The sequence below is a fragment of the Arvicola amphibius genome, chromosome 8 (assembly GCF_903992535.2).
Source record: "Arvicola amphibius chromosome 8, mArvAmp1.2, whole genome shotgun sequence".
NCBI classification, from domain to species: Eukaryota; Metazoa; Chordata; class Mammalia; order Rodentia; family Cricetidae; genus Arvicola; species Arvicola amphibius.
Genome location: NC_052054.1, coordinates 32749823 through 32769901, shown reverse-complemented (window position 1 = coordinate 32769901; position 20079 = coordinate 32749823). Strand labels below are relative to the sequence as shown.

General features: G+C 39.6%; 1 protein-coding gene across 3 annotated transcripts in view; it reads right to left on the bottom strand.

Annotated features, from left to right (window-relative positions):
• Window positions 1–20079, bottom strand: part of Med23 (mediator complex subunit 23) — a 44304-nt gene that overhangs the window by 9812 nt on the left and 14413 nt on the right. For all 3 annotated transcript variants that reach the window (XM_038338841.1, XM_038338842.1, XM_038338843.1), the window contains 12 exons: window positions 15045–15245; window positions 13780–13923; window positions 13223–13368; window positions 12127–12372; window positions 10332–10474; window positions 8264–8438; window positions 7524–7687; window positions 4868–4992; window positions 3652–3857; window positions 3393–3573; window positions 2014–2184; window positions 1225–1441 (listed from right to left, as the gene is read on the bottom strand). In XM_038338841.1, the coding sequence (XP_038194769.1) occupies window positions 1225–1441; window positions 2014–2184; window positions 3393–3573; window positions 3652–3857; window positions 4868–4992; window positions 7524–7687; window positions 8264–8438; window positions 10332–10474; window positions 12127–12372; window positions 13223–13368; window positions 13780–13923; window positions 15045–15245 (2119 nt within the window). The remainder of the gene's footprint in view (window positions 1–1224; window positions 1442–2013; window positions 2185–3392; window positions 3574–3651; window positions 3858–4867; window positions 4993–7523; window positions 7688–8263; window positions 8439–10331; window positions 10475–12126; window positions 12373–13222; window positions 13369–13779; window positions 13924–15044; window positions 15246–20079) is intronic.

The window sequence follows — 20079 nt, the reverse complement described above, 5'->3', positions numbered from 1 at the left end:
AATAATATACACAGTATTTAAGGATGGTCATTATTCTGAGTGAACAATTTCACCTCTGTAAATTTATTGTGCAAAAATAACAGAAAGCAAATGCCAGCTGTGGTTGTGTTCCCACTTCAGAAGGTTAACAGCTGTGAAAAACGGTCAGAATCAAAGGACTGGGAAATGATCACAGCAAGAGGCAGGCCTTTAGGTACTGACATCAGGAGTCAACCTTAATGCAGGAACTGGGAGAAAGACCCTGGGACAGAGTACTACACTGTATTTGCAACAAAACAACAAAAAAGACAAAGAGCAAGAAACCAGCACAGCATCTAAGAAAGGCTGCCTATGCAATTGCAACTGCTTGCTCAGAGACTAGAGCCAGCTCTGGAGTCACAGGATTTCCATATCCAAAGAGAGCTGATTTTTAAAAGTGAATACTTTTAAATTTCTTTGAACCCGACAGTTATTCTGTAGTTATACACTTGTGATTTCAGGAAAGACATGGAGATCTAGGACTAACAGCTGCCACTGGGCACCTTTTCTCTACAGTGGTCAGCTTTTCCATTTGTGTCAGGGACCACATCATGCTCCAGTTTCCAGTCTTAAGGCCAGAGCAACGTCTCCTAAGCAAGCGCCAGCCAAGTCAATTGTGCTCCTGGCTCTTTTGCTGTCATTCGCAGCCCACGGCTTTCTGAAAGGCTAACATACACCAGCATTTTGAGGTAGCTTTGAAAGTGTATCCTCCTGAGACACGCTGTGCATCACACCTGACCCCAGCTTTCTAAAACACTGGTTCCCATGCTCCCATCTCACTCAGTGACTTCTACTTGTCCACCATCCTCAGGTTATTAAACCCAAAATGGCATTTAATGTGATCACGCAGTCGGGTATACTTTCCTTTCCCACCTTATTTTGAAATTCCTAAACATTCTTAATTCAGTCCAATGAAGCAATTTTTCTTCAAATATGTCCCTTTGTTCTATCACCAGGGTCCCCTCCTCCAAAAAAATCCCTTATGACTCATATATTCTTTTCATCTCTCTTGCTCATAGAAATCATTCACAGTAAAGCACCCTGCTCCGAACTCACTCTTGCGCTGCGCGTCCACGACATCTTATGGAACCATCTCACAGGTGTCTCTGAGCACCTCAGAACCTGCAGAACCAATTACCATGTGGCAGCGCCCAGCCTATCTGCTCGTAAAGGTATCAGATGAAATTAAAACCTGAATGAACTCACCATGGAACTTATATAAGCCCCCTAGGTGATCCAGGAGGGTCTCCAGTGATTTGGACACTGGAAGCAACTCTAAAAATCTGTGGATTACTATATCAAATACCGGAAGGAACCGGAGGCACACATTTCCAAAGTAGATGGGCAGATAGGGGGACTGGATTGGTACAGGAGGGTCAACCTGTTCTGCCAGGCCTTCGAAATACAGCTTCTCTGGGTATTTCTGTGGGTGAGGAAACAGACATTTACAGTATCTTGGAAAAGTTTGCTTAAAGAGATACAGAAAAACTAAAAATATTTATCTTTTTTATTTTCTTTTTCAAGACAGAGTTTCTTTGTGTAGCTTTGGAGCCTGTCCTGGATCTTGCTCTGTAGACCAGGCTGGTCTTGAACTCAGAGATCCTCCTGCCTCTGACTCCCAAGTGCTAGGATTCAAGGTTTATATTACCACCATCTGGCTATAATTATTTTTTTTTAAAAAAAAATACAGCAATCCTTGATTGGGGGGGTGCTGGGAACTGGCATGTGCTAATAATAACATGCTCCTCCAATCAGTGATAGCCCAACTTCCCCAAGACACTATATTAGTTTTACTATAGCTTTCTTCATTTATACAGAACCATGCCTGTTAAAATCTCAGTTACAATTTGTTCCTATTCATTAACATAACTTTACAACTAATTTGTTTCCATACTGACCATAAAGAAAGAAGGAACTCCAAGAACTCTGCCTACTGAGCAGTCAACCCCTCCCCAGCTGCTTTGCAGAGCCACGCAGCAGCGCTGGAGCCAGTACCTTGTGGTAGTTCATGTGCTTGGTGTGCCAGTCATTCTGGAGCCAGTGCTCGGGGGAGTTTTCCTTCACAAAATCACTTACTCGATTTCGGAAGTCATTTGGTTTGAGCAGCAGCAACTGAATTATGAAATAACAAACCTGGGCTTCATTTCCTTCATGACTACGCATGGCCTTTGGAAATAAAGAGAAAAATGAAGTAAAATTGTCCTATCTGTCCAAAGGTATGGTCCTGCCATCTAGTAGGCTAAATTTTAAGACAGTAAATCAATAAAACTCAATATTTTTAGAATTTTCTTCAATGTTAATCTACCCCAATCCAAGTCTTCAGTAATCCTAAAGATGACCTGACCCTTTCTGGCCTGTTTGTGGTTCACTCTGCCTTTGGCTAGGAATATGCACCTGAAAGTAAACCTTTCCTTGACAATGTGTTATTGAGGGTAATGTGATGCCATTGTTTTCAGACAGTATTTTCCCTTTGTCGTACCTTAGTCCCCCTACTATGTGGTAACTACCTGTGTATTTATGATCCATAGGAAGAAGTCAAAGCCAATGAACTAAGTCACTGCATATATTACCACCATGCCCTGGCTGGCCTTGCGCTCTCACTGTGGACCAGCCTGGCCATGAACTTGTAACAATCCCCCTGCATCTGTTGGTATTATAGGCATGTGCCAATGTACCTAACCACTACTACAGTTTTTTAAAGTGTATAATTTTCCAGTCTAATTCAGTCTTTTCTTAAAATTTTGCTTGAAGGGCTAAAGAGATAGTTCAGAGTTCTGGAGCACTGGCTGCTCTTCCAGAGGATGTGGGTTCAATTCCCAAGCTCCGGGGATCTGATACCCTCTGCTGGCCTCCATGAGCATTGCACACATGTGGTTCCCAAGCACAAAGGCAGGCAAAATACACACATAAAAAATAAAAATAAACCTTAAAAGAAAAAAAAAAAAAACTTTGCTTGAAATACACTAACAGGCAGAAGTAAAAGCAGCATTTGGAGGGTGCTGGGTATAAAGGGGAAACAGTCAGAATTCTGGCAACTGAAGTTACATTAGCTGGCATGCTTCAAAGAAATACAATAGCTCTTTACTATTTCCTGACCCAAGTAGGAGCCTCTGAGAATCAACCATCTATATTTCAAGGCATCACAAAGCTAGAAAAATCTATTTTATTCACTTCTGTACCTTTGTGAATATAATACTAAATACTGAATATATACTGAGTGAAAAAATTCAGTCATTTCATTTTCTTTAAGGAAGCCTGAATGTAGCATAAATCCAAATATTTGACGCCAAATAGAGGAAATCAGCACGAAGTCTTCCACTCACACAGTTTTATCAAAGGACAATAAGAAGGCTTAGAAACTCATTTATTCTTACCAGGCAGAGAATTAATCTGTCCAATGTAACAATGTTATACTTCCACACCATGTCATTAAGAATTTCAATGCACTTATTGAGCTGCTGACCGCCTGCTGATGTAGAGAACTCATACACCAAGAAATCTGCAAATGTTCTCACGTGGGCTACCAGGGCCCTGGCCCCAATTCTCTCTAACACTCTACAAGACAAAGAGTGAGGATTAAACTCTCCTTACATGGAGAACGCTGTTTGACTGTAGCCTAGGCTTGCAGCTTACCTATAGCCAATCTGGCTTATGTGATCTGTTTCCAGCAACATCTTCCAGAGCAGGCAGAGGAACAGAGGAGGAAAGCCTTGCACAGAGAACTGGGTAATAATTTCATTTTCATCAGTCATTGACTTCCACTTCCTATATTCTTCTTCCACATTTTTTTTCAGATTAAAACGGCTTTCCTGGGGTACATTATTTTGCTTGAAGAATGCCTAAAAGGAAGAGCAGAAGTTTATGTCACTGGATATAGTGAAAGGAATAGTGGGTATTTGGAGGTGAGAAGCCTGCTCTGCATTTGGTTCTGGCATTATAAAATGAATTACCCATGAGTAAGTCAATAATGAAGGCCTAGATGTCTACACTAGGAAATGTGCAGGCCAGCCTACTGGCAACTCAAAGTTTCTTTTTCTGTACTTCCTAAACAGAAATTCCAAGCAAGCTTGAATTCAAAGTCTCTTCAATCATATTTTGCTAATCTTTAAGAGAAGGGAGAGAGGGAAGAAAAAGGAATGTGTCTCCTTCTCAGGCTATCCATTTCAGTGTCTCTATAGGGAAGACGGATTACAATAGCCCAGTGGTTCTGACTATGTCTCCAGACCAGCAGTCCCAGCCAGTCCTCAGGCCTTGCCTTATCTACTCAGCCAGAAGCTCTAAGGCTGGGACCCAGAAATCTGCAGTTTGTGAAGCTTTGCAGAGCAATCTGATATGTGAGAACCACAACCATAGCTTCATTAGAAGTCATGGAAAACCCACAGTCCACCATGCCATAAGCTTTCTCTGAGATGCACAAGATACATGAGGTTTGCCTTTCTCTTTATTATGAAGCTACAGATATAATTTTGTTGTATGGTTAAAAAAAAGAACCCAACAGAGTCAATTTTACTATCTATCTATACACTCTATGAAGTTTCATTAAAGTATATTTTTCTCTATTTTAGTGATAGGAAAGAATTTTTCAGGTCATATGTTAACTCTTGTGAGATTCTAAAACTGTTTATTTTTAAAAATGAAACCATAATAATTACATTTTCAGAAACACATTTAGTCTTCAATAGGATTAGAAACAACTCAAGAGATTTTGGAAGAAAAAGCAATTATTTTCAAAAAGGAAATAAAAGTCAAATATCTTTAGCTGTCACCAAGACTAAACTCCCTAGAAGAAGCCACTGTGATTGAAGAAAGATTCAGTGTGTATTTAATATGTAATTCAGAACCAAATTACCTGAAGAGGGGCCGGGAAACAGCTAAGAGTGTGTGAAGCCCAATTATGAGGAGTAAAATTCATGATAGTCTGAAGGATATCTTTACACCAAGTTCCCTGGATTGAATCCGATCCTGTAAAAAAATCTAAACAAACAGCTGTGAGTCAGATCTCTATGACCACAAATACAAAATGCCAAAGAAAGAAAAAGCAACTGTGTATACTGAGGGGGTTTCAGTGCAGTACAGTCATTATTATTGACCTGTATTTAACTCAGGACCTAAAGTTTCTTACTCTGAAAATGACTAGGAGTGACTTAGATTGTTTTTTTATTAAAAAATATGAGCACAGCATATAGTGAAGAGACAACAAGGGACATCTGGTATGGGAGGTCCTTCTGTTTATGTGTTGCTTTTATTGGTTAATGAATAAAGAAACTGCTTTGGGCCTATAGCAGAGCTATAGGGGAACAGAGCTTGGCGGAGAAAACTAAACAGAATGCTGGGAGGAAGAAGGCAGAGCCAGAGAGAAGCCATGGAGCCATGGCCAGAGTCAGACATGCTGAAACTTTACTGTAAGCCACTACCATGTGGCAATACACAGATTAATGGAGATGGGTTAAATTGATATGTAAAAGTTAGCCAATAAGAAGCTAGAGCTAATGGGACAAGCAGTGATCTAAATAATACAGTTTGTGTGTGATTATTTCGGGTCTAAGCTAGCTGGGCAGCCGGGAACCAACATGCGGCCCCTGCCTCTTCTCCAACAGACATCTGGACATTTTATACTTTTAGTATGGTCTTTACTGGGCCAAGAGAATGGAATTAGAAAGTCGATGTCTGGATTTGATGACTGAAAACAACTAAATGCTCTGTCTGCCACAAGTATAAATCTCTAAATTAGAGATGTTTACTTCACAAAATAACAGTTTAGAAAAAGGTAGCTGAAAATGATGAATTTTGTGTCTTTTTTTTAAACAATAGCTCTCAAAGTGGTCTGCTGATCAGCAGTTGCCAGTGTCTGTCCTTCCTTCCATCCTTCCTTTGTTGAGACAGAGCCTTGAAATAAAGTCTACGTTGACCTCAACTCTGCAATCACCCTCCAAGCTAGGACCACAGGCCTATGGTACCATACCTGGCCCTGTTGTCCTGTCAAGGACTGGAGGTATTTGAAGCTACTGAAATAACAATACTGAGATATCCTTAGCATTTTCTAAGAGGTGTGGTGGTGAGATGCCCGGCTCACCGAACAACTCAAAGGCACCAGACTGTCTGTAGACTCCTGATTTCAACAAGGACAAAGGTGCCAGTCTCGGTTAAGATGACTTGTTAATGCACTATAAGTTACAAATATTAAAGTTATCAGAAAGGATTCTGAATGTTTTTATCACAAAGAACAAGCGAGTCTGATGGGAAATTGCTCAAACAACTGAGTCCTAGGTTACAATCGTGCCTTTTTAAATGGAATTTCAACTTTAGGTAAAAGTCTGACAAATGCCCATAATTATGGAGAGATAAACATTTAGCAGATACGTCCTTGAAAATTATCAGTCAGCCTGTTGCTTTAAGAGAAACAAGTGATGGATCTTTCAGGAATGATAAAGCTGCTGTTTCAGGTGAAAATTAGAAACTGGAAAAACTCATCTCCAACACAAGTCTGTTTTCAAAGGTGTGAAGATTTTCTTATGAAATTTATATGATATCAACAAATACAATTTTATGAAACTATAATGAGATGTGTTGACATTTGCTAGAACTATTTAACTCAGGGAATAGTTTCCAAAAGACCAACTCATAAAGGTTCACTGCACACGTACATTAAAAGTGTATTCAATGTGAGAAAGAGGTTGGAGGATCATGGTGCAGTCAAGTACGCAGAGCCCACTGACAGGGTTGGGGATTCACACTGTGCCTCATCTTTAGATAAGTTCCCAATCCTAAACAAAGGGTACACACGATTATCTGAAAAGTCAGCTAAGAAATCCCTTTTCTCCCTAATCTCATGTCAGTGAGAGGCCATACTGTCTTCATTTAAGCAAAGCAGCATTACCATACTGCAGCTGAGAAATACTACCAGAAGCAGACTGGAGAAGACACCTATATTCTTTTACACCAGGTACTGAACGGCAATGAAAAAGAAAACAAAAGTACCTCTTTTCATTAAAGTTTTGTGGTATAAAATACTTTTTCTCATAAATGTTACTTGTGCTAATATCACATTCTACATTTTTTTTTTTTTTTGTTTTTCGAGACAGGGTTTCTCTGTAGTTTCTAGAGCCTGTCCTGGAACTAGCTCTTGTAGACCAGGTGGCCTCGAACTCAGAGATCCGCCTGCCTCTGCCTCCCGAGTGCTGGGATTAAAGGCGTGCGCCACCACCGCCCGGCCCACATGCTACATTTTTAAATGAATTATTATTTTTTAAATTTTCCCATTTTAATTACTAATATACTTTATCTATGTATATACAGAAATCCATAAAAAAAAATCTTTGGGAATTCCAAATGTTTTTTAAAGCAGTTATGAAACAAAAACCCGTAGTCAGAATGATGGTGCCATGAGCTCCCATTAGTAACTGGCCTTATGGAGATCACTGGCGCCTGCCTCCTGAGTACACTCTCCCACTGTGGTCTGAGAGGAGCAGCGCTTCTTCTGTTAATGGGGCTCACGCGGTCTCTACCTGTGACGTGGGTTGCTCTAGCTAAGGTCAGGATCAGGGCTCGGTTCAGTTCTTCGGATTCTGCCGACAGCACCGTTTTGGGATCACTGAGGAATCGTGTGAACTGCGGCTGGACCTCCGAGCTTCCTAGCGCCGTGATGAGCCTCAGCGCCGTGCTCTCGACACTGGAAGCAGGATGAACGAACAGCTCAGATTTATGCAGTTAGGTCCAACTGCAGCATTATTAAAATCTAAGAACACAGAGATCAGACATTTCCTTTCTTTAAAAAAAAAAAAAACCCTCCCTTTTGATGTTAAATTTTACAATGAGAAGCAGCTGACCTCTTTACACCTTCTTAGACAAACAGCATGTCAGTAACTACATTTTTACTAGGACACACCCGCAAGGTCAGCATTTAGGAGGCAGAGGCAGGAGGATCAGGAATTTGCCTTGGCTACAAAAATGAATTCAAGGTCAGCTTACACTACATAAGACCCTGTGTCACCTCCATCAAATTACAGATTTCCACACGAAATACATTTTCATTTAAATCAAAATTAAAATGACACTTTAATGTGATTTGAAGCATATTTAAATCCAATTTCTATTAAAACTTGGATTCCACTACTGTGCTAGAACTATAGGATCTTAGAAATAGAATTTTAATTTTATGCCCAATAAGAATAAAAGATGAAGGATTAAGTCCCCACGTCAAAGCCCAGGAGCACTAACTCCACAGAGGGCAGTCTGCAGTACTTACCACAGATGCAGCTGGTTCTGGTTGGTTTGGGCAACCGCAGCCAGTGTGTGAAGATGGCTCAGGAGCTGAACTCTGTAATGTGGCTGGATGTGGTGCATGCGGTAGCTGAACATCTCCAGAAGTGTGTGCAGAATGCCCCAGGCGTGGGACTTGAAGACAGTAGGTAAGAGCTGACCTAGAAGAACAAGAATTCCATGCACCAGTTACTAAAAGGGCCATACCTGAATGTATTTAAAGAATGTCACACTCAGGTTATATGCAAAAATATGACTACAAAAACATATACACACAAGTAGATACATAGTTCTACTTGAAGGGGTAAAAAATTCAGAGCCTACATACAAATCTGTAGCTACAAAATTCTCCACTTCACTGGTTCCCCTGGACCGATTTCTTTCCACCCACTGGGTCCCACTCACCAGCTCCTGCAGCCACTTATGAAATAACCATTCTGGAGCTTAATATTAATTACATACTCTTTGGCTTATTAGCTCAGGCTTCTTATTAACTAACTCTTACATCTTAAATGAACCCATTTCTACTATTTTATGTTTTACCACACGGCTTGTGGTTTGCTACCTCTTGCTTCTTGGGTGGCTACATGGCTTCTGCCTGTCTCTGCCGTTTTTTGTCCCTGCGTACAGTTTAGTTTTCCTGCCTGCCCTGTCATAGGCCAAAGCAGCTTCTTTATTAACCAATGTTAACAAAACATATTTATAGCATACAGAGGGGAATCCCACATCACACATTGACTTTATCTTTCCTTTCTAGAGTTTGACAAGTCAGCCTCAAGTTAATATGGGAAAATAAAATGAAAGCAATCACACACAAAACAACAAAACCAACCAACCAATCACATTAAAGTCTATCAAATTTCTAACTTGCCTCACTTCTCAGTTATCTTTTACAATATTTTTATAGAGTTAAGGTTTCCAACCTTGAGTGTGAGATTCATTCCTCTCTTTTTTTATAGTGTCGGCAATTAAACCCAAGGGGGCTCCATGGCCTAGGCTGGCAATGAACTCTTAGATTCATGTAATTCCTTAGATTCCTGTTCACCCTTCTCACCTGAGACTACAGGACACCACTGCAACTATTACAACAAAAATAGTCACTGAGACTACAGGACACCACTGCAACTATCACAACAAAAATAGTCACTGAGACTACAGGTGCACACCACTGCAACTATCACAACAAAAATAGTCACTGTTTTGTTTTTTTTTTGAGACAGTTTCTCTGTGTACTCTGGCTGTTCTAGAGCTCACTATGTAGACCAGGCTTCTGCTTACCAAGTGCTAGAATTAAAGGTGTGTGTATCACCACTACTAAGCCCGATTTAATTTTTAATTAAAAAAAGAGAGGCCAAGCATAGTGGCACTCACCTGCAATTCCCACACTTGGGAGGTAGAGGCAAGAATCAAGAGCTCACCTACATAAAAAGTGAGAGGCTAGCCTCGACTGTACTATGTATGAGACACTGTCTCAAAAAGGCAAAAAACTAGACAAAAACAAAAAAAGCTAACATCTTTCCTTGTTCATTCTTTCTTCCATCCAAAGAAAATTGGATTCACTTCTGAGGGAAGAGTTAGTACTGTTAGAATCCACACTTCTGGGGACGAACCACAAACGTGCAGTTAGAATGCGCCTACCATTTACAACCGCTAATTCTAACATTGTCTTCTGTCCCTACTGCCAGACTCGGCACTCATCTCACTCACTCAGCACTGCGGCCTCTGGAATTCATCGTTTACATGGCAGAGGCCCCTGTCCTCTCAGGGAATCTAAGCACCTAGCACATTACCGTTTTCCTGCCATGTTACTTCCAAACAAGCTTCCATCCCGACAGACAACCAGGAGCGCGCCTGCTGGCTGCTGGCGCTCATCATCCGCCAGAGCCTCTCTCATTCGCTTGCTTTACTCCCTGTCCCCTGCCTCAGCAGGCTGGCCTCACGTCAATGAGCGCTCACTGCTGTATCCTCGGCACTTGGAAGAGTACTCCTTGAATTAATGAATGTTTATTAATTGATTAATGAATAATTAGAAACAGCAGTGCAGTTTGTCTTACTGATAAATCCTTTGATGCCCAATGACTCTATTTCCATGTAGACCAGTAAACGGCTGTACGTTTCCACCAGAGCTGGAGCTAATGCGACACTGGATTTTGCATGAGCAAGTTTTATCACTCTAGTTGCAATGCTGTGTATAAGGCTGAGGAGGAAAAAAAGAGCAAAATGAAAAATTGTGTCTATATAAACACAGGAGGTATTCTACTCAGTGGCAACTTAAAAGTAAGCTTATAAACTTATAAATCTGAAGTGAAATGGTTCCAATGGACTCAGCTCACTGGATATGTCTAAGCTGCAGGACACCTGGTAATGATGGCCTCAACTACATGGTAGTAATGTAATGGTGGAAATAACTGTGGCTTCTAGGATGCTGTAGGGCCGGGGTGCAGTGGTTCCAATACACACAGGGACCCTTCTGCTCACTGAAGAGCAGCCTCCCTGAACAAGACATAAGAGCATGCTTGACTGCTGCTAGCCGGTTTCTCCTCTCAAATAGGTAACTAGATGTCGTGAGGAGTAAGAAAACCTTAATCGCAAAATGACTTAAATTATTGCTAAGATCCAAGTGCTTGGTTCGGACAGGGCTTTGCTCAAATTTGTCACAAAGGCAAGTAAAGTAACATATGGTCTAAAATGTTTATCATTTGAGAGAAAAAAGCATGGCTTTTGTAGAGCTGACATGTAGACATGTTTCTTTGGACATGTATATAGTATTGTCTTAGGTTTGCACCAATACTTAAAAATTGAGAGAACAGAAATTTCTGGATTGAAAACCTAGATTAGGCAGCGTTCTACTCCTCATGTTCGCTAAACTGTCAGCTCTAATGAAACCCACAGCTGTCTTGCTCGCCTCCACACACTCCCGCGTCTACATGCACTAAAACCTGCTTCTCACCATGCTGTGCCAGGCTTCACTACAGTCCCAGACTGGCGGCTCTGGGCACTTGAGTTCTAGTGCCAGCAGAACTTTGTTTGTTTCTAGGAAACAAACACAACTCTCAAAGTGTCCCTGTGTATAATAACTCAATAAGGTAAAAGCCTAACATTTTAAATTCCAGGACTCAGCAAGTCTCCTTTCAGAAAACCGAAAGCAAATGTACCTACAGATGGTACAATGACTGTTATGAAGGCGATCTCCATCAACTTTTCCTTGATATGAAGACACTACCAAAACCTCAATGCCCAGAAACATAGAGCGGCTGCTTACAGCCTCATAAGAAACTTGGATGTAGTAATCCAAGTGTTTTGGGGAAGAATCACGTGAAAAGGTATTTATTATAGGAAAAAAAAAAGATAAACAGCACATTTTTGAGAACAACACATACAATAAATTCACAAATGTATTTATTGAAAAAAGATGGAAAAAAGTTTTCCATGCTCATCTATTAGGAAAAGGATAAGATCATCTACCTCATGCGCCTCTGTATAGTCTATAATTTCTGTAGTTAACAGCATTCATTTTTGTGAAGAAATGATTTCTTAAATGTACTGGCCATACACATATATGTATGCATATACACTTATATAAAAAAGTGAATACCAAGCCGGGCGGTGGTGGCGCACGCCTTTAATCCCAGCACTCGGGAGGCAGAGGCAGGCGGATCTCTGTGAGTTCGAGGCCAGCCTGGTCTACAAGAGCTAGTTCCAGGACAGGCTCTAAAAAAGGCTGCAGAGAAACCCTGTCTCGAAAAACCAAAAAAAAAAAAAAAAAAGAAAAGAAAAAAAAAAAAGTGAATACCAACCAGATTTTAATCAATTCCCAGATATGGGACCAAATAAATAAAATGGACACACCTCATCTTGGCATGAACTGTCAGAGAATCCAGGAGATTCATTGGTAAGGGGGTTATAGATGCAGAAGCCAAGCAGCTCGTTCCCGGGAGAGGTACTCTCATAATTCCGTTTCCATAGATAGTTTCCACAAGTGCTCCCATGGGTAGTGTAAAACACTCTGAATTTGTGGAATACGCATTACACAACAGGGCAATCTTATAATCATTCATCTGTAAACTTTTATTTCTCAGACTCTGCTGAAGGAACCTAAAATATCACATTTATTGAATAAAAAAAAATAACATCCATGAAGCTAACTTGCATGTTAAAAATTTCAATCATATGCAGTTACTAATATTATCTTTATTCTTACAGATACTACAGTTTCTGGTGTGATACAGAGTGATTTTGCATATTAAAAACTGGATAATATTGCAGATTAAACTTCATCCTAATTTAACAATTAATGGATATTTGTCAAGAAATCGTGCATAATGCACTATATTAGGCTAAGTTTCAGAGAATAAAGAAATAACTCACAAATTAATGAAAAAGATTTCTATTCTATTTTCTTATCTGCTTAAATATAACAAGTACCTTTACTATTGGCTTTTTATAAAACAGAAGCCAGATGGACCATGGATCTGAGCATGGTACAGGCTCCTATGTATTCTACCTAAGCAGGGCATTTCCTCTGAGTCGTCATGGCTTTGGAACACACATGAGGGAGCATGGCAGCCACATCGGGCCACTCACCTTGCCCATCCGAGGGAGAAAGATGCCTAAATCAGATCATGCTCAAATCACAAGCCCTTGGGAAATCATGAAATATTTTCATGTCGATAAAAGAAACGTTAAGTTACTATTTTAAAGTGTAAAAACAAAAGTCAGTCTTGAAGATCAGAAAAATACCTAGTAACATAACCAGACTCAATCAGGTTTTTTTCTGATGCGGCCTTAGCCAATTCCTGCCTTCTGGATAGTACGGGGCGATATCAATACCACATGAATAGTTAAGTCAATAATGGTCTACAAGCCATTGTTAATGAATACTGCAATCAATCTGGTCTGCAAGCCACCACTAATGAAATAAAGCTCCAAGTAAGAAACAACTTACTCATGGTGAAGCTTCAGGGAATGTGGAATTGGGATCTGGAGCTTGGAATTGTCATTTTGAGCTTTTCTATTAAGATGAATCCAAATACACGTCATTGCAAAGGCATGTGTTGACTGCGGCTTGTTAATATCAGGAACTGGAATACACTGGAAAATAGTAATCAGTTTCCATATGAATGAGAACTAAATAGTCACATGCATACAAATCCTTCACAGAGTAACTCTTCAAAGTTCCTTTCTTCGTTTAGCCCCAATAGCTCTTTGACTATTCAGCATTTCAATGAAACCTTATAAGCCTAACATTTTTGAAAAAATGATCTAGTTGGTATGTTTCTACTTGTCAACAAGAAATAAAAGATGCTTAGCCAAGCTTTCCCTATCACACAAAGGTCATTTAATTTTGAAAAATGAAACGAATCCCCAAATTATAACAAGTTGAGATAAATATATAAAAAAATAAAATTTCACAAATGCTTACAGCGATCCAATTCTCATTCTGCTAAATGCACATAAACTGGTTAAGTTTAATAACTCTGGTGAGTAATCAGTAAAACTTACTTCCTTTTCTGGATACAGTAGATCAAAGAGCTTCATGACAGGAAGAAAATCAGCAAGTGCATTTTTCTGAATACTTCCAGAAATGAACTGGAGCAGAACCCACATCAGATGATCTCTGCCTTTGATCAGTCCTCGCCCTGCTAACTGTAAAAAACGTTAAAGTGCAAATGCAGACACAGCCACTGAAGATGCAGAGGTAGAGCCCTGTGGCTTGTTCTTAACAGAGCACCGTGATGCTACAATCTAGATCTAGTCTAGATTGTAGACGGCACACATACTCTAAAGGCCTGGCTCTCAGCTCATGGTGATCCTGAACCCAGTGGAGTGCTTAGAAGGCAGGGGCTAGTGGACGAAGGTTATGTCTGGGGAGCACACCATTGAAGGGGCTATCTGGACAGTGGTCCCTTCCTCTTTCAACTGACAAAATGCCTGTAGGTAACTCTGGGATACTGTCCTGATTAATGATTGATACAGGATGTCCTAGCCTACGAGGGGCAGCACTCTGGGCAAATGGTCTTCATTTGTGTAAGAAAACAGGCTGAGAAAGCCATGGGAAGCAAATCTGAGTTGCATACATCCATGACCTTAGCAACAGTTTCTAGCTCCAGTTTCCTGACTATAGTCCCATCGTGGCAGACTATAAACTGTAAGAGGAAATAAACCCTTTCCTTTCCAAGTGGGTTTTGGTGATGGTGTTTTATCATGGCAACAGGCACCTAACCTAACCAGGACACAAGGCACAACTACTATAATAAAGTTGCTCATATGTATATAGATGTACACACATACATACATATATATTTATGTGTGCAAATACATTCCCCTCTATTGTTCGACTCCTTGGTGGTACTACACTCTTTTCATTTTGTTTCATGTCGTCCTGGCATTGTGACTATGTAGAATGAATGACAAATCAGTTTTTATAATTAGAAAGAAACCATAAAAGTTCCAAAAGGAAACCAGGTAAGCCTTTTATCCCAGCACTTGGAAGTCAGAGGCAGGTGGATTTCTGTGAGTTTCAGGCCAATCTGGTCTACATAGTGAGTTCTAGACCAGTCAGGCAACATGTGAGACCCTGCCGGAAGGAAGGGAGGGAGGGAGGGAGGGAGGGAGGGAGAAGGAAGAAAAAGAAAGACTGATTGATTGACTCAGGCCCCGATTGCTGTCCCCTCTGAAGCCAGTATCACTGGCAGTGCTGAAAGCAGTCTAAGCCATACCAGTCAGCAGGTAAAGTGGCTCTGAGCCAAGTGCACTGTGGTACCTACCTTCTGATGGAGAGAAAGGACCATATGTGGAAAACTGGCAAACTGGAAAAGCACAAAGAAAATGAGCTGACTGGAGAGATGCTGCCACAGGAGCTGGCTTGTTCCCCCATCGTCAAACTTCTCCTCGGTCTCAGACCTCTCCATGGCATACACCACCAGGTCCACCAACTGGTCCTCCAGCACAGGGCAGCGCTGCTTGTGCTGTAGGGCAGAGATTAAATACAGTATTCCAAAAGCCTCCTGGTTAGTTTCAGAAGTCACCAGTTTGAAGGGGCATTAATTGTAACAAGAGGCCGAGAAGCATGGAATGGAGTTGAAGTTAAGGTTAGATCTAGTCAATTAAAGCTGCATCATGTCATATTACCATACAGGATGAGGTTCATAAAAAAATATTTTTCATTTCTCCTGCTTCTTATTAATTTTGATTTTTGACTACAGAATTATTTTTATCTGACAAAAGGCAATCAAAGCAATTTACTACTTTGTTAAGATAATAGATTAAAGCGAACATGATAGGGAGGTACTATCATTTTTGCAATCTAAATTGAAAAACGAATTTCCAGAGATTAACTATTTAGAAAAAGCAAATGAAACAACACGTGTGTTTTAAAGTGACAACTCCAAGCTTACAGTTCCATCACTAACAGAGGTAAGTCAGCTCCCAGAATGTCTGTTCTTCAATGGGTAGCAATAATCCTGATACTGAAATGAAAACCTCTTCCATAACCAAAAAGAAACTGATCTCCGAGCTAACCTCTGTTCTTCCCTTCTCTGAAGGCCAAACACAATGCAGCTTTAATTTTAAATTAGATCATTTTAATATCTAAAACAAGAAAAAGAGCTGATTTAAACACTAACAATGAAAATGCAACTTCCCTTTCTAGAGGCAAAAAGATTTGTGTTTTAAAAGTGATTTAAAATGTACTTTTAACAGAAGAATTAAGCTATATTTTAAAAGCAACTTCATTTTTTTTCTTTATAAATGTTGTATTAGGTAGTAGCAGGCAGTTGGAAGCCTTTCTAATGAACACAATTACTGAAATATAGACGATTTTTCCTGTACTTTAGATGTAATTATCGATGTCTTTTGCCATGAAAAAGGGATATTTCTTGAATTTATAGAAAAATGCAAAATGGGGACAAATCTGGAAAGAAACCAAACAATGCACTGCATCCCCTCCTTGCATGCTTTGCCAGCTCCACATTGTAAAGCTCCAATATGGCTGCACTTTCTCAATGCATGCAAATAAAACAAACATCTACCCAAAACGGTAAGCATCAATGGTTGGTTCATATTCTATTTCCCCCAGACACAAGGCCATGATCACAGGTCAACCACGTTACAGGTTACGAAGAGCAATAGTAACACCACCAGCTGGGACTCCGGGACTCCTCCAGATGTAGGCATCAGTGTGAAGCAGAGCAGAGTGCAACAGACAACACTACAGACTAGTTCTCAAGTCAGCATGCAACTACTGTGTACAGGGCTTGAAATTCACTAGTTCTGCCAACCACCAGCACCTAAGAATGGCTCCGACAACACGAATTTAGAGCGAGATCATCCAAAGTAAACAAGAGTCAGAAAAATTTGTGGAAAGAAGGAAAGCCAGGATTTCCAGTAGGAATTTTTCTTTTTTCACTAGTGTGAGAATTTGCTCCTACTTTGGAGACTAGCCAATTTGTCAACTACTCCTCCATCTGTGGTGGTCTTCCATCAGTCTACTTCAGGAAAAAAGAACAGACTAAATAAAATTGGTGTTTAGCAACTGAGCTTTCCCTTTCTTGTATTAGATATTTGTTTTTTTTTTTTTTTTAAAGACTGGATGTTTAGATATTTGTTTTTTTAAAGACTGGATCTTTACCTACAAGTTTTCAGGCAAGTTGTGATGGCCACAAAGTTAAGGGTTTAAAGAAGAATGCCAAAAATATTAGCATTTTAACAAAATCAAAGCAACTGGGAAATTCACAATTCAAGCTGATGTTCTTTCAGCACATGCCATGTCTCATGTTTTCACCCCAGTTTCTCAGTTAAGAATCAATCAGAATCTCTCTGCCACCTCAGACCTTGGTATCTCACGGGAGCAGAATATGTACTGGATGGATTATTCTGGATAAAGTCAAGTACTTTCCTTAAACTAAACTTAAAGGTGGGATTAAGCACATTGCTTTTTTTTTTTTTTTTTTTTTTGCCAATTGACAGAATCAAAAGAAGAAAGGTCTGAGATATACAGAATGACCTATACATCTACTTTTAAGTAACCTTTGTGTCAGGCAGACTGGTAGAGCTGACAAGAGCAGGGCCGTGTGGATGCTGAGAGGACAGCCTGTGGTATGCAGTGTTTCAAGTCAGCCTAGGTACCTACGCAAGACCCTATGTGAAAAAACAAAGTATAAATAAATAGGTTTAGTTTTATGTTTTTTTTTTCTTGTGTGTGTGTATGTTTTAAAGTCAAGATTTTGCTATATATCTCTGGCTGACCTGTTACTCACTATGAAGTCCAGGCTGAACTCAAACTTGAGGAAATCTTCCTGCCTCAACCTCCTGAGCACTGGGATTACAAGTATGACACCACAATTACTTTGCTTTAGTTTTCAATTACTATAAAATAGTTACATTAAAACAAAAAGTCTTCATCATACTTCAGACTGTTTCCTAAAGTGGACCAAGTGAACATTTTAAAGGTGCTTTAATATTTTACTTATAAGTTACTAGACTGGCATAAATGCTGAACTTTAAGTTTATAGTGTATCTATATGCATAGATATTTTAAACCTGTTTCTAACAATGAGAATATCCAAATTTTGTATTTTAAAATTATTTATCCACATAACAGTTCAAACTATACTAGACCTTAGTTTACCCCTCATCCGCAGTATGCCCTGCTTCCTTCTCACCGGTTGGACAGCTGGTAAGCCAAGCTGCTCTCTGCATTCACTCAGACTTGCTATTGAGTGGCATGGGATGCTTTTTACGGAACAGCTCCCTTTGCATTACACATTTCAGAAATTTTACTTACAAGGGTTCCAGTTAATGCTAAATAGTAATTTACATCAATTTTAAAGCTGTCTATTTAGGACAAGTTGGGAGGTGTAAGTCTCAAGCCTATTAATCCCCGACTTTTACCAAGGAAGCTGCCAATCAGAACCAGATCCCTATGTTAGTAAACAGCTCCCAGAGGCATATCAGAGAGATGGTAGCCAGAGCCTACACACAGCATACAAATGCTTAAGAAGTGTAAATGATTCATGCTTTTATTTGTAAGAAAAAAGATAGAAACTCTGACGTGAACATAAAACAAACATTTTTTTCTGTTTTCCACATTCTACCTTGCTGTGGCTGTGGAACAAGATTATTTATGACCTGTCTGCGATCAATTTTTAGGATTAACCATAACCTAATTCCTACTGGAAAATGCAATATGGACAGGTCATAAAGTCTTCAAGCTTTAATTATTGCACTGTTAAAGAAAGGAAAGAAAGTACAGCAAAGGGTACATAGTTCTGTAATGATAAAAGATGCACTAAGATGATTTGATCCTTTTATTCATACGGATTTATCCTCCATGTTCTCCTTTTATACTCTGTTCTCCATATGTAAAATAATATACCAAGGCATGTCGGCATATTATTTTACATCGGTAGATCCCCTCACTATAGAGTTGCCTATGGCAACCATTACCCATGAATTGTGAATTTTTGACAATGTTTACACTACGGTAGGGCCAAAACTAATAATGTTCTGTCAGCATTTCCATTATAAACTTTATTTTTAATGGATCTATGTCTTAGTCATAAACTTTTTATAGGTTGAAACGTATTAAAATAATCAGATCACAAATACCCTTCTTGGAATTATTTTGTCAATTTCTATTTTGAGGATAGCTGCATCCTTCCCCCAAAGGCGGAGGGTTGGGGGAGGTAAGCCACAGATAACTGAAGATATATGGGGGATGTACTTGCAGCAAATGACATTTAGCCACCAAATTAAAAAAAAAAAAAATGAGTCAAGTATTATTTAACTTTCACTGCAAAATTAGTTTTAAGACAAAGTGTGAAGCATTCTTCCAAGTCAGCTAATACTTACCTCTAGCTCAAGTGAAAGTGGATCAGTTAATGACTTGTATTTAAAATGTCAATGTGACAGATTATAGGAGGTAACTGTCAGGTACTGCAATGGTCAAGGAGTTCCAGTTTCACATGTACAAAGGCTCTTCCAAACAAGGAAACTTGGTAAATTTTTTTAGAAGAAAAAAAACTGAAAATAATAAAGGAGGTACTACTACTGGCGTGAGTTTGGCATGCAGTTTCAACACTGAGCAAGTTTTATGGCCAAGCCGTATGTCCGTAAAAATAGGGCTTTATCAATGGAAGCACTGGTACAACCTTCACTATAGTATTGCAAACAGCAACGCTACTTAACAGAGCCTAGACAAGAGCGTCTTTTTAAAATCAAAAAGCTGGTCTATTTTAATATGCTGGGCTCAAAAATTGTTAACAAAAATAATTGGAACCACTATTTTGTTTAAAATCTCAAAGGTGCAAAGTCCTGGAACAGATTTGGGACTGCATAAAAGTTTGGCTTGTCAAACGTAGCCAGTGGTTTTTCTCCTGCCACAGGTGAGCTTCAACTGAGGAGCCCACTCTAAGAGAAGGACTGACAAAGAAGGGTGTTTGTCAAGAGGTGTGGGGTCACCTAAGAGTGTGGCATTTCTTAGTCAATCCCCATATTTCCAAAAAAGCCTTCCCTGTTTAAAGCTCACCACTCCAACTTTTAAAAGCAACATATTTTTATGAAAATTTTTTTCCTTTCTTTTTTAAAATTGTTTTGGTTTTTAGGCAAATCAACAGAGTATTTTTGTTGCTGCTATTTGTTTTTCTTAATAGTCTGGAAAGACAAGAGTCTACCATCAATCTTTCCGACTCTGAAAATCCCATCAGGCTGACCTTAGCCTGAAAATGAAAGACTAAAATGGAGTGGGGAGAATGTCATCAAAAAGTGACAGGCTTGACTGAGTGCCAAGTGTTGTCTCTTTCT